Raw genomic sequence first — 15193 nt, forward strand, 5'->3', positions numbered from 1 at the left:
AGTAGCTGGGACTACAGGTGCCCACCACCACGCCTGGCTAATTTTTTTGTATTTTTAGTAGAGACGGGGTTTCACCGCGTTAGCCAGGATGGTCTCGATCTCCTGACCTTGTGATCCACCCGCCTCGGCCTCCCAAAGTGCTGGGATTACTGGCGTGAGCTACTGCACCTGGCCAATAATTGGTTTTTCTATGTAGACAATCCTATCAACTGCAAATGACAATATATTATCTTTTTTTTTTTTTTTTTTTTTTTTTTTGAGATGGAGTCTCACTCTGTTGCCAGGCTGGAGTGCTGTGACGCGATCTCGGCTCACTGTAACCTCCGACTCACTGATTCAAAGGATTCCCCTGCCTCAGCCTCCCGAGTAGCTGGGACTACAGGCATGTGCCACCACGCCCGGCGGCTAATGTTTTTTTGTATTTTAGTAGAGACGAGGTTTCACTATGTTGGCCAGGATGGTCTCAATCTCCTGACCTCGTGATCTGCCCACCTCGGCCTACCAAAGTGCTGGAATTACAGGCATGAGCCACCACGCCCGGCCGACAATATATTATCTTCTTTTCTAATGCCTATACCACCTTTTGTTTTTCTTTTCTTCTAACTTTGCCTAGGCCTTCCAGTGCTGTGGCAGGCAGTAGCAGTGAGAGTGGGCATCTTCATCTTGTTCCCCTTCTGGAAGGGAATACATCTACAGTTTCTCCACTGAGCATAATACCTGCTGTTATGACTTTGGCTTATACCTTTTACTAAATCTGGAAAGTTCCTTCTTTTCCTATTTTTCTAAAAGTATTTATCAAATACCTTTTCTTGCATAAATTTAAAAAACCAACCTGAAGACATATACCACCATATTGCTAGAAACAGAAATTCAAAACATGCTTTCTTTCAGAGCACTGTGCCATCATTCAATGCACTGTGGCTGCATTGTAGGCTCTGAGAAACTGGTAAGGCTGCAAAACCCTTGGGAATATTAGAAGAAAAAGCTTTAACATATCCAAAAAACTACAAAGACATATTAATCGTTTTTATGTGCCAAGCCTCACAATAACTCTGTGAAGTAAGTACAATTTTTTTTTTTTTGAGACAGAGTCTCACTCTGTCGCCCAGGCTGGAGTGCAGTGGCGCCATCTCGGCTCACTGCAAGCTCCGCCTCCCAGGTTCACGCCATTCTCCTGCCTCAGCCTCCCGAGTAGCTGGGACTACAGGCACCTGCCACCACGCCCAGCTAATGTTCTGTATTTTTAGTAGAGACGGGGTTTCACCATGTTAGCCAGGATGGTCTCGATCTCCTGACCTCGTGATCTGCTTGCCTCAGCCTCCCAAAGTGCTGGGATTACAGGTGTGAGCCACCGTGCCCGGCTGTAAGTACAATTATTATTCTGTTTACAGATGAAGAAACTGAGGTAAGTGGTAGTTCAGTAATTTGCCCAGAATCACACAGCTAGTAAGTGATGGCCCTGGGAATGGACTTCAGGCAGCCTTCTCCAGAACCAGTATCTCAGCATTCTGCTTTGTCCTGTCTCAAAAGCAGCCTAGCTGAAGTGGAAGCATCAATGGCAGTTGAGAGATCTTGGGCAAGTGTTCTTGTTAAAAAACAGATAATTCATCTTTGCTCCCATCTATCTCTTAGATATGCTCCATATGTACATAAATATTTTGGATCTAAGTGATTGGTAAAGGATTCTGTTGCTTTTGTTTGCAGATCCACTGTACCATGTGGATTCTAAGTGCCATGGATTCTAAGGCTGGTGGTCATTCAGGACGCTTCTATCTAAAAACCACCTGACATTGATCAAGCATTTTGTACATGTTAGTCACTATTCCAGTGTTACCTCCACTGGTGCAGGGTTTCTCAACCTTGGCACTATTGCCATCTGGGGCTGGGAAATTCTTTACTGTAGGGCCTGCCCTGTGCAATGTAGGATGTTTAGCAGCATCTCTGGATTCTATGCACTAGATGCCAGTGGCACCTCCTTCCCTGCTTGTGACCACCAAAAATATCTCCAGATATTTCCAAATGGCCTATGGGGGTAGAAGTTACCCAAGATTGACAATCACTGTATTAGTCCATTTAATTCTTCACAAAAACCCTATGATGTAAATACTCTTTTTTTTTTTTTTTTTTTTTGAGACAGAGTCTCGCTCTATTGGCAGGCTGGAGTGCAGTGGCACAATCTCAGCTCGCTGCAACCTCTGCCTGCCGGATTCAAGCAATTATCCTGCCTCAGCCTCCTGAGTAGCTGGGACTACAGGCGCACACCACCACGCCCAGCTAATTTTTGTATTTTAGTAGAGACAGGGTTTCACCATGTTGGCCAGTATGGTCTCAATCTCTTGATCTCATGATCTGCCCGCCTCAGCCTCCCAAAGTGCTGGGATTACAGGGGTGAGCCACTGTGCCTGACCAACGACTCTTATTATTATTTCCATTTTATCAATGAGGAAAGGAAACTTAACACAGAAATTAACTTCCTCAAAGTTACACCAAATAGGTGCTGCAGCTGGGATTCAAATCCAGGCCCCTGACTCTAAGCTGAACCATGAGAATCTGCTGCCTCCCAACTAACTACTTATCTACATGGGTTCTACGCAGTATGATCCTCTGGGCCCTCAGGAACTCTCACATTCTTTTGGCCTGATTCCTGCAGATACTGGGATCTGAAAAGTGGGGTTTGCGCACGAATCTTCGGTGGTCACCAGGGGACTATCACTTGCATGGACTTGTGTAAGAACAGGCTCGTATCTGGAGGAAGAGATTGCCAGGTAAAAGGTGAGAAAGAAGTGCCTTAAATTTTCTAAGAAGTTTCCCCCGACCCACGGGTTACCAAAATGCTTTGTTTTGCTCATTTCTATAGGCAGGCAGTCATTTATTCTTTATCATCCATCCATCCATCCACCCACCCACCCATCCTTCCTTCCTTCCATCTATCAATCAATCCATCCATTCAACAACTGTCTGTAGAATACCTACAGCAAGCTACACACTGAGCTAAGTGCTGAGGAGAAAAAAAATAATAGGATATGGCCCTTTAGATATAACTTTTTATTTCTTCAAAGGGCTCATTGTCTCCTAATGGAAGCAGATACATAAATATATAGTGGGGAATATAATAAGTCCATGAACAACAACGGCTGCCATTTACTGAGTACCAGTTTTGTGACAGATGCTTAACATACATTATTTAATCCTCACTAGAGCCCCATTGGTAATTTTATAAATGGGCCAAGATATATACATAAAATATAAGTGAAGGAAAGCATACTTACATAGTTAGGGCTAACCGAGCAGAAATGATTAAGCACATGGCCTCTGGATCCAGACTCCCTAGGTCCAAATCCCGGCTCTGCCACTCACCACCTGCAAGACTTGAGCAGGCAACCCAACTTCTCTATGCCTCAGTTTCCTCATCTGTGTAGTGGGGAATAATAATAGTACTTGTCTTGTGACGATGAGCATGTCACACACCTTGAGTCATCGCCGGCTGTTAGTGCCATGCAAGTGTCAACTCTGGTTGTTGTTATATTTTGTCTCAGGCCACTTGTCCTGTTGCCTGAGGAAGAAGGTGCTTTTGGGGAGCACCTTTGAAGGAGACTTTAATGTTTTCATTCCTGAATTCATAGAGATCACTTTCAACTTCTTCCTTTTCTTTTTTGAGATGGAGTCTTGCTCTGTGGCCAGGTTAGAGTGCAGTGGCACAATCTCGGCTCACTGCAACCTCTGCCTCCCGGGTTCAAGTGATTCTCCTGCCTCAGCCTCCCGAGTAGCTGGGACTACAGTCGCACGCCACCACGCCCAGCTAATTTTTTTTTTTTTTTTTTTTAGTAGAGACGGGGTTTCACCATGTTGGCTAGGCTGGTCTCGATTTCCTGACCTGGTGATCCACCCGCCTTGGCCTCCCAAAGTGCTGGGATTATAAGCATGAGCCACTGGGCCCGGCATCAACTTCTTCATTTTAGAAAACCCTGTTCTGCCACCCACCCACCCACTCTCATCCCCACTACAAGATGCCAGGCAGTTGCTCTAACACAGTCTGTGTTGAAGCAGCAGTAAACTCACCCCTAGCTGTGACCATTTCTCCATAAAATTGAAAAGTCAGATTCAGAAGTATTTAAAAATGTAAGTGAGGGTAGATGACCTTCTTTCATTTTGGGGATAGAAGGTGTGGGTCAGGAAGACAACATCTGGGAAAAATGACAACACTACATGTATGCCAAGATTTTCTTTTTTCTTTTTTTAATTTTACCTGCCCCTACTCAAGCTGTATGCCATGATTTTTATGAAATCTACTCGATAGCAAGCATTTTTCAGGCTTGAGGAATCAGCTGATTAGAGATGAGCTGTCTAGCACTTGGGCCTCAAAGCTAAGTTCCAGGGCCATAGCCAAGGTCTTCTGGATTGTGGGCTCCCTCAACCACCTGTATTCAGGGCGCTCTGTGCTGTGGGCACATGAGCGGTTGGTAAGCCTGCTCTGCGGAGGTGCTAGGCCACGGGAAGTCCTTCTAGAATCTGACTTGATGGGCTCGATGAGTCTTTGCTTCTGTGATGGAGAGCAGAACTCCACTGTAACCTTTCCTTTCCCCCCTTTTTCCCCACTCCCATGTCTTCCTCTCTCTCCCTCCTGTTCAGTATGGGATGTAGACACAGGGAAGTGCCTGAAGACGTTTAGACACAAAGACCCCATCTTGGCCACCAGGATCAATGATACCTACATTGTGAGCAGCTGTGAGCGAGGGCTGGTGAAAGTGTGGCACATTGCCATGGCCCAGTTGGTAAAGGTAAGTGGGCAGTGGGCTACCTTGGCGGAAAGGGCACTGGGGAGGAGATGGGTGGGCTCCCCCTACCTAGCTCCTCAGGTCATCCTAGAGCAACTGAGTATGGCCTTCAAGAAGGACAGTCCTGAAGCTCTAAAGGGGAAGGCCCCAAAGTGAGGCATTCAGAGTCTGTGGAGGGTAGGGGCTCCACCGCCCACATCATGACCCACGGTATCATGGGGTTGGTAGAGGAAGGCTGCATTCTGACTCAGCATGAGATATGGGCTCAGGGCCTTCTAACAGCAGTGGAGGTGAAGTACCTTTTTCTCCTCCAGAGTATTGCACTCTGTAGGGCCAAGCGCAGTGGCTCACACCTGTAATCCCAGCACTTTGGGAGGCCGAGGCAGGTGGATCATGAGGTCAGGAGTTCGAGACCAGCCTGACCAACATAGTGAAACCCTGTCTCTACTAAAAAAAAGAAAATACAAAAAATTAGCCGGGCATGGTGGTGGGCACTTGTAACCTCAGCTACTTGGGAGGCTGAAGCAGGAAAATTGCTTGAACCAGGGAGGCAGACGTTGCAGTGAGCCGAGATCATGCGTCTCAAAAAAAAAAAAAAAAAAAAAAATTCTGGCATGGGGTGAGGGGATGAACAAAGCATTTTTTCCTAAGAAGAAAACACTGGGGGATGAACAGAGAATTTTTTTTCTCCATGCTCTCTAATGAAGAGAGAACATGGATGGTGTTGAAAGTGATTGGATGGTCATGAAACATATTCTTGCTGGATCTGAACCCCTAGCCTTAGCGGGTGGTGTTGATATATGATTTGCAGCAGGAACACAGGATCACAGTGAAAAGTGGCTGGCTTGGCCTGTGGAATTTCCCCACCAATCTTGTCACTATGGCCAATCCAGCGGTTGCAGGCACAGGGATGGCCCATGTGCACTCTGGGTTCTGGCAAGGAGCTGGGATGGCACACCTTACCTTCGTCCTTCTCACAGCAAAGGACAGTGATTTCTGGCCCTCTCTAGTGCTCCAAGAAGGTAGTGTCTGTCCCAAACACAGACCCACCAGGAGCAAGGCCCCACCCTGATCCCATTCCTCCTTAACCCGAGAGAGAGCTCTATGTGGAATGGACTCCATTGGCCTTCTTTTTTTCTTTTATTTTTTCTTTTCTTTCTTTCTTTCTTTTCTTTCTTCCTTTCCTTTCCTTTCCTTTCCTTTGCTTTCCTTTCCTTTCTTTTCCTTTCCTTTCCTTTCCTTTCCTTTCCTTTCCTTTCCTTTCCTTTCTTGAGACAGAGTCTCGCTCTGTCACCAGGCTGGAGCACAGTGGTGAGATCTTGGCTCACTGCAACCTCCATCTCCCTGGTTCAAGTGATTCTCCTGCCTCAGCCACCCGAGTGGCTGGGATTACAGGTGTGTGCCACCACACCCAGCTAATTTTTGTATTTTTAGTAGAGACAGGGTTTCACCATGTTGGCCAGGATGGTCTCAATCTCCTGACCTTGTGATCCGCCCGCCTCGGCCTCCCAAAGTGCTGGGATTACAGGCATGAGCCACCGCGCCCGGCCTCCATTGGCCTTCTTAGAGCAAAAGCAGGATTAGCTCAGGTACCTACCGAGTGAATGGCAGTCACAGATTGGTGGGGGGTGGCTTTGAGATTCATCTGAAGAAGCCTCAGCTTTGGTTCTTGGAGGAGTCACAGTCTGAGTTGAAGACAGTGGTATCTTTTCTTGCAGACTCTCAATGGCCACGAGGGAGCCGTGAAATGCCTGTTCTTTGACCAGTGGCATCTCCTGTCAGGAAGCACTGATGGCCTGGTCATGGCCTGGAGCATGGTGGGGAAGTACGAGCGCTGCCTGATGGCCTTCAAGCATCCCAAGTAGGTGCCTGTGAAGCCCGGAGAGATGAACCTGGTGTCCTTCCCTTCCCCGTCATAGCCTAGACTGCAATCATTGGCAGACCTTCTGCTCCCTGTAGACATCGTGTTCTCTGCACCTCACCCTCTCTGCTTCCCTCCTCTTCCACCTGGGACCCATTTTTCCCCACCATCTTCTCTGTCTGACTGTTAACCTCTTCCACTCTCCCTTGTTTTCTTGTGAAGTAACTATAGAAACTGGGGGTTTTGAGAAGTTATTGAATTTTTTTTTTTTTTTTTTTGAGACAGAGTCTCGCTCTGTTGCCAGGCTGGAGTGCAGTGGCGCAATCTTGGCTCACTGCAAGCTCTACCTCCTGGGTTCATGCTATTCTCCTGTCTCAGCCTTCTAAGTAGCTGGGACTACAGGCGCCCACCACCACACCCAGCTAATTTTTTGTATTTTTAGTAGAGATGGGGTTTCACGGTGTTAGCCAGGATGGTCTTAATCTCCTGACCTCATGATCCACCCGCCTCAGCCTCCCAAAGTGCTGGGATTACAGGCATGAGCCACCTTGCCCAGCCAATAATACTATTTTAGAAAGAATCAAAACATTAAATAATTCTCAGCATGACTATTGTATAAGTAAACGCTAGGAATCAAATTGCAAGAGACAAACATGATCATCTATATGTTAGATTAAAAAAAAGATTGTGACATCAGCCTTTTTGTTTTGTCATCTTGTGGCCCTGTGACCTAATTGCAGGGAAAGTAGCTGCAGAACGGGAAGAGGTATGTCTTGAGAGAAGCTCACGGTTTACTTCCACAATTATAAAATGACAGCAGGCCGGGCATGGTGGCGCACGCCTGTAATCCCAGCACTTTGGGAGGCCAAGGTAGGTGGATCACCTGAGGTCAGGATTTCATGACCAGCCTGACTAACATGGTGAAACCCCGTCTCTACTAAATACAAAAAAATTAGCCAGGCGTGGTGGCGCATCACTGTAATCCCAGCTACTTGGGAGACTGAGACAGGAGAATCGCTTGTATCTGGTAGGTGGAGGTTGCAGTGAGCCAAGATCGCACCGTTGCACTTCAGCCTGGGCAACAAGAGTGAAACTCCATCTCAAAAAAAAAAAAAGACAGCAAACACCATTTTGAGGCCAGTTATGGCCAGTGCCGCTCAATCACACACAAAATGCTCCCAACCTACAAACAAACCCAGGCATTTTACGAGAGGATGGGTACTGCCTGCTACTCTGTTCCCTTCCAGGGAGGTGCTCGACGTGTCCCTTCTCTTCCTCCGGGTCATCAGCGCCTGTGCAGATGGCAAGATCCGAATTTACAATTTCCTCAACGGGAACTGTATGAAGGTGATAAAAGCCAATGGCAGAGGCGATCCTGTGCTGTCCTTCTTTATTCAGGGCAACAGGTGGGTGGTAGGTGTGGAGGTCAGAACTGTGAGTGATTCTGTTGGATTTTTTTATTTTTTTCCTCCCCTGGGATACCAGCCCTGGATTTGCTGTCAGGAGGAGAGAGTGTGCAATGCCTCTCTACAATTTTGGCTGGGTGGAGCGATAGTCTTGTGGTGGGGACTAACAGGGCTTTGCACAAAACTTAGTAATCAGGAAGCAATCAACTGTTCATTTTGACTTTTTTTTTTTTTTTTTGAGACATAGTTTCACTGTGTCGCACAGGCTGGAGTGCAGTGATGTGATCTCGGCTCACTGCAACCTCCGCCTCCCGGGTTCAAGCAGTTCTCTGCCTCAGCCTCCCGAGTAGCTGGGATTACAGGCACCCACCAGTATGCCCGGCTAATTTTTAGTATTTTTAGTAGAGACGGGGTTTCACCATCTTGGCCAGGCTCACCTTGAACTCCCGACCTCGTGACCCACCCGTCACGGCCTCCCAAAGCGCTGGGATTACAGGTGTGAGCCACCGCGCCTGGCCTGTTTTGACTCTTAATTCATCCTAGGTGTTTGTGGGAATTGCAGTGGGTGCAACATAACGCTTCTGTAAGGACCACAGTTCTACCAATGTGCAGCCCCTGCTTGCTCTTTGATCATGCCTTTGGCTGCCTGAGAGCTCTATCAGCTATCTTTGATGCCTCACTTCTAATGCAAAGAGACATTATAGGAGAGTGGAGGATGGCAGCAGCAGGGGGTACAGTGGGGGAAAGCTGAGCTGGTGAGCTTACAAAACCAGTACCATGACTGACTGCATTGTATACAGTACTGTGCTTTATATATGCGTAGACTCAGGGTGCTATTATATGAAAATAACCAAATAGAACTAACCTGTAAATTCTACTTCAAGCTCACTTGAGACATCTCTTAATGTCCCTAAACCATATTGCCTTCCTTTTAGTGAAACTTTATTAGTATTATTTACCATCTTAAAGAGGGCAGCCTGGTAATAAGGCTCAATTAATGAACACTTTTCAGTCATGCTGCTAAAAAAAAACAAAAACAAAAACAAAACTCTGGCCATTTTTTACTCACAGCATCCAAAGAAAGGTGTTTTTCTTTAGACTTGAGTGAACGTAAGTCTAAAAGGGATTTCTTATTGGAATGACACCCCGCATTCCATTCCAGCAGTTCCAGCCAAAACAAGTTACTTTTCTAGAGAGTTTATGCTGTTGGTTAAGGTCTTAACATTGCAGCCTTTTGAAGCAGAAAGAAACCTGTACAGAGTATTTTCATTTCTTGTTTATAGTTAAGGGAAGAGCACAGAAAGGGGAAAGCCGCTTGCTTGTAAAACTGGTGGGTTAGGGAGGCAGTGCTGCGGGGGCACAGGAAGGGGACAGGGAGGGCAAGTTCTGGAGCTCTTTGTCTATGGAGCATTAAAGTGGGGATCAGAGAAGTTAGAAATCATCTCACTTTATAAAGTATAGATGTTCTGTCTACATCTAGAGTGTGTGCAGAGACCCTGGAGTGACAGCATGGAGTGTGTGGTGTCTGTGGACGGTGTGTGAAGGAGAGGAGGCCTCCCCATTAGAGAGCTTTCCTCATTCCCAGCAGCAATAGTAATATTGGGTTTGGAAGCTGTGCTTAAAACAAACAAAGAAACAAAAACACTGAATTTCAAGACATCTGTGTGCAGAGTACCTTCTTGGCACCCTAGGTACGTGGCACTCACTCCAGAAACAGAAATTCATTTAAAAGCATTTTAACTTGAGGCCAGGCGCAGTGGCTCGTGCTTGTAATTCCAGCACTTTGGGAGGCCCAGGTGGGTGGATCATTGAGTCCTGGAGTTTGAGCCCAGCCTGGGCAACATGGCGAAACCCTGTCGCTACTAAAAACACAAAATGAGCTGGGCGTGGTGGTGCGTACCTGTAATCCCAGCTACTCAGGAGGCTGAGGCACGAGAATCGCTTGAACCCAGGAGGCGGAGGTTGCAGTGAGCTGAGATCATGCCACTGCACTCCAGCCTGGGTGACAGAGCGAGACTCCTTCTCAAAATAAAAAAATAAAAATAAAAAATAAAAAAGCATTTTGACTTGAGAAGTGAAACAATCGGAACATATGTGCCCCGATCATGTTTATTTTTTAAAGAAAAGAGTGACAAAGCTAACGACTCCTGCTGCATGGCCTGGTAACTTTCACCACTCTCCACCCTCCAGCTGCCTACACTACTAGTCTGTTTGGTCATCACCTGGGCACTGTTCCTTTAGTCTAAAGACCGGGTGGGATGGTAACTGCAGCGCATCTTTCGGTGGCCTCCACACTCCTTTTGTGGACAACCCTGTTGTTTCGGTTCCAGGATGGTGGTCAACACAGAGAGCAATGTTCTCATGTTCCAGTTTGAGCACATAAAGTGGCAGTATGCCGTGGAAAAAACGAAACAAAAGAAGAATAAGGAGAAAGAGGAGGAAAAAGAAGAAAATAGTCTCATGGAAATTCTCTCTAAGTGTAATATTCAGGTTCACAGCCCAAGAGAGTCTGTATCCAGTAAACAAACTGTGATCCAAGAGCTCCTACCAGGCAAACCTCCCAAGTCCCGAGTACTCCTGAAGCCGGCCAAGTTCTCTTCAGGTAAAAAACTGAAATACCAGCAAGTTCAGTGATAACCCACAGAGCAGGTCGGGGTTTGGTGGGGGTGGTGGGAGACGGGGAGGACTGGTTCGTTTGTGGAATATTTTGGCCAGTGGTTTCCTGAGGATATAAATCCTAACCCTCCAGGAAGGTAGGAGCCATTCTCTCTGATCCACCAAACAATTTATCAGCCAGTTAAAGGGAACATTCTGGTTTGCAAAAGCTAGATTTTCTTTCTTTCTTTCTTTCTTTTTTTTGAGATGGAGTTTCGTTCTTGTTGCCCAGGCTGGAGTGCAATGGCACAATCTCAGCTCACCGCAACCTCCACCTCCCAGGTTCAAGCGATTCTCCTGCCTCAGCCTCCTGAGTAGCTGGGATTACAGGCATGCACCACCACGACTGGCTAATTTTGTATTTTTTTTTAGTAGAGATGGGCTTTCTCCATGTTGATCAGGCTGGTCTCAAACTCCCGACCTCAGGTGATCCTCCCGGCTTGGCTTCCCAAAGTGCTGGGATTACAGGTGTGGGCCACCGTGCCCGGCCTGCAAGAGCTAGATTTTCAAACTTATAAGAATCTTTGCACAGTAGATAAGACTAGCCTTAATACTTACCACTGAAACAAAAAGCAAGCAACCAATACCCCCACCCCCCAAATTCAAAACATATATTACATAACTATTTCTTCAAGACAGAGACAGAAGTTGTTACAAGCAGAAAAATGATCTGTGCAGAATGTATTGTTTTTAGACCTGAGAGATAATGTTTGTAGCTGGAAAATCTTACGTATAAAGCAGGTGTGTGTGTGTTTGTGTGTGTGTATGTAGGTGGGGGTGCAGGCATGGCCAATGCCATTTATAAGACATCCAAATAATATATTATGTGTGGGTTAGAGTAGCAAGACTCCTTCCTTTTACCAGCCCTATATTTGGCATGTGAAATTGGATCCACAGATCTATAGAGAACAATGATAAATCACCCCCAAGCATATCACACTACAAATAGTCAGCTATCTCTTGAGAGGAGGGAACTGAGAGTGTTAGCTAATGCTTAACAGTAGGAAAAGTGGGTGGGAGGGGGAATCAGGGTGGGATCTAGGCCTTAGAATTGCCAACCTAAAATAATCAAAAGATTCAGGATCTAGCTAAAAGAGTTTACCCGAGTGCAAAGTTTGAGGGCAGCATCCAGGGACACAGGGACACCAAAGACTAGTGACCAGTGTTCCTGGAGTGGGGAAAAGTGAAGATCCTTTAAATAGACAAAAACAGAGGTGCTGAACAGAATTCAGTTTTCCATACAAAGGCTAACATACAGATGTAAGACTAGATCGGCTACTATTGATTACACTCTAATGGTTGCTTAGCATTCTGCTGTAAAGAGGTGACAATCACAAGGGGAGTTGCTTAACATTCTGCTGTAAAGAGGTGACAATCACAAGGGGAGTTGCTTAACATTCTGCTGTAAAGAGGTGACAATCACAAGGGTGTCTATCTCCACATCATTTAGTCTCGGTTTCAATGAAGAATAGAGAGTCTGGTTAATGGAAAAGACCTCAGCACAAAGGTCTGGAAGGAATGGTCACGCACCAGAGCAGGAAAACAGCTGCGCTATGTGACTCAGTTTCCAGGGTTTCACTTTTCCCTGTCACATACGTCAGTTTAGAAGGTTGTTACACTCTCTTTACTTTTCGCAGACTCCAGGTAACTACTTGGTTTCATACGACAATAAACAATATGGTGTTTGGTAGAAAAATACAGTTAGATGGAAGGGATAAGTTCCAGCGTTTGGTTGCACGGTAGGATGACTACAATTAACAATAATGTATAGCCGGGCGCAGTGACTCATGCCTGTAATCCCAGCACTTTGGGAGGCTGAGGCGGGTGGATCACCTGAGGTCGGGAGTTTGAGACCGGCCTGACAAACATGGAGAAACCCCGTCTCTACTAAAAATACAAAAAAATTAGCCGGTGTGGTGGCGCATGCCTGTAATTCCAGCACTTTGGGAGGCTGAGGCAGGAGAATCACGTGAACCCAGGAGATGGAGGTTGCGGTGAGCCGAGATCGTGCCATTGCACTCCAGTCTGGGCAACAAGAGCGAAACTGCATCTCAAAAACAAACAAACAAATAAACAAAAAACCAATAATGTATTGTATATTTCAAAATAGCTAGAGGAGAAGATTTGGAATGTTCCCAACACAAAGAGATGATAAATGTTTAAGATGATGGATATCCTAATTATCTTGATCTGATCATTACACATTTTATGCATGTATCAAAATATCACATGTACTCCATAATTATGTATAATTATGTACCCATAAAAAACAAGATAGTGATATTTTGTATAAAAATCAGTCCAATTATCAGCCCCATTATCATTGATTATATTATTTTATGCCCTAATCGAAGTATATAATGACTACAGCTTCTTCCTCAATCTCAATTTAGCAGTGTTAATAGAGGAACTTCAAAGTCAAGGAAAGTCAAAATCACCCCGAAGAGATGGTAAGAAGAGAGTTTATTCTGTTCATAAGGGAACAAGTGGCATGGATGGTGGGCAGGAGAATTTGGAAGCAAAATCCACAGCAGGAGATAAGACAAAAAGTCATACTTAATTCTGAATTAGTGGCAAGATCCAAACTCTTTCTCTCACTCTAGTTTCGTATTGTTTTCCAGCAGGCCACTACCTTTGCTTGTCTTTGAGAAACTGGAATGAATACAATGCCTGGCTTCTCCCAAGAGTGACTGGTTTTCCTTAATTGTCCCTTTTCTGACTTGAGGCCACAGAGAGAGAACCTTCCTAAGGTTTGCGTTTCCAGTTTTTGGCTGACCGCCTGCCTCTGTTCCCTGCCAGCTTCCTCACTTCTTGGACTGTTATGTCATCAATCTGAGAAATGGGCACAATAAAAGAGAGAAGAGGCAGTTGAGGCTGGTTTCAGAGAGAATTTTAAGAGACTTCATTAGGAAGAAGAGAGATTTGGGGCAGGTGCTATATATGTGAGATAAAGAGATAAGGGAGAGAGATGGGGATGCACCTTTTAAGAAGTGTTGCTAGGATGGGCATAGTGGCTCACGCCTGTAATTCCAGTGCTTTGGGAGACCAAGGTGGGAGGATTCCTTAAGGCCAAGAGTCTGAGACCAGCCTGGGCCACTTAGCAAGACCCTTGTCCCTACCAAAAATTCAAAAAATTGGCCAGATATGGTAGCGCGCACCTCCTAGCTACTCAGGAAGCTGAGGCGGGAGGATCCTGTGAGTCCAGGAGCTTGACGTTACAGTGAGCTATGATTGCACCACTGGGTGACAGTGAGACCTTGCCTCTTAAAGAAAAGAAAAAAAAAAAGTGGCCGGGCGCGGTGGCTCATATCTGTAATCCCAGTAGTTTAGGAGGTGGAGACGGGCGGATTGCCTGAGGTGAGGAGGTCGAGACCAGTCTGGCCAACATGGTGAAACCCCATCTCTACTAAAAGTATAAAAAAATTAGCTGGGCAGGGTGGCATGTGCCTGTAATCCCAGCTACCTGGGAGGCTGGGGCAGGGGAATTGCTTGAACCAGAGACGGGTGGGGGTTGCAGTGAGCTGAGATCGTGCCACTGCAACTCTAGCCTGGGTGACAGAGCAAGACTCCGTTTAAAAAAAAAAAAGTTTCTGGACATCATGACTCATGACTGGGATGTCCCTTTGTTATTTTTTAAGGACATTGGTAAAAATTTAAAATGTCTTTCAAATATTTTTGGCTAGTATAGTAGTGTTTCTTTGGAACAAACTCTGTGCAGAGACTGGTTTCAAGTTGACGGGAAAACAATTATTTTATGAGGGCTGCGCTAACAATGGGCATCCTTGTATATACCTATGTCAGTGTACCTGTACAGGTATACCTGAAGGGTAAAGTCCTACGAGTGAAATTGCTAAGCCAAAGGATAAGTGCATTCAAAAACTAGAAAGATATTGCCAAGGTTGTCCTGAAAAATACTGTATCAATTTACACTCCTACTCGCAATGTATGAGAGACCCCACTGCATTTGTGCCAACTCTGGGTGTTAGCTGGCATTTTGTACTTGCTTGTATAAGTAAAAATGGGGTCCGCATTTTCTTCTAGGTTGACCATTAACCAACTAAATGTCCATCAATGGGCAATGGCTAAGTAATAAAAAAATCTATTGTATGGAATATTATATACAGCTAAAAATTGTATGATGAGGATCTGTATATACTAACTTGGAAAGAGATCCACAATACGTTATCATTTGAAAAAAGACAAATTAATAAACAATGAGCTCATCACAATTCCTTTTTTTATAAAAGGAGAAAAATTCTCTTTTTGAGTTTGCAAGGAGAATAGAGAAGATTTTGACATCTTGATTTCACTGTTTTTTTTTTTTTTTTTTTTTGAGATGGAGTCTCACTCTGTTGCCCAGGCTGGAGTGCAGTGGCGTGATCTCGGCTCACCGCAACCTCTGCCTCCTGAGTTCAAGCGATTCTCCCGCCTCAGCCTCCTGAGTAGCTAGGATTACAGGCGCCTGCCACCACGCCCGGCTAATTTTTTTGTATTTT

The 15193-nt window shown here is 45.6% G+C and overlaps 1 protein-coding gene across 7 annotated transcripts in view; it reads left to right on the forward strand.

The window, feature by feature from the left end:
* FBXW10 (F-box and WD repeat domain containing 10) overlaps positions 1-15193 on the forward strand; it is a 35497-nt gene that overhangs the window by 18200 nt on the left and 2104 nt on the right. For 2 of the 7 annotated variants that reach the window (XM_054670364.2, XM_054670363.2), the window contains exons 8-13: positions 2651-2772; positions 4630-4778; positions 6494-6636; positions 7884-8042; positions 10373-10644; positions 13091-13147. In XM_054670364.2, the coding sequence (XP_054526339.1) occupies positions 2651-2772; positions 4630-4778; positions 6494-6636; positions 7884-8042; positions 10373-10644; positions 13091-13147 (902 nt within the window). Of the gene's footprint in view, positions 1-2650; positions 2773-4629; positions 4779-6493; positions 6637-7883; positions 8043-10372; positions 10645-13090; positions 13148-13318; positions 13448-15193 lie in introns of all 7 variants that reach the window. The other 5 variants (XM_063798905.1, XM_063798906.1, XM_054670365.2 and 2 more) reach the window with 3 other exon arrangements.

Source organism: Pan troglodytes, chromosome 19, assembly GCF_028858775.2.
Source record: "Pan troglodytes isolate AG18354 chromosome 19, NHGRI_mPanTro3-v2.0_pri, whole genome shotgun sequence".
NCBI classification, from domain to species: Eukaryota; Metazoa; Chordata; class Mammalia; order Primates; family Hominidae; genus Pan; species Pan troglodytes.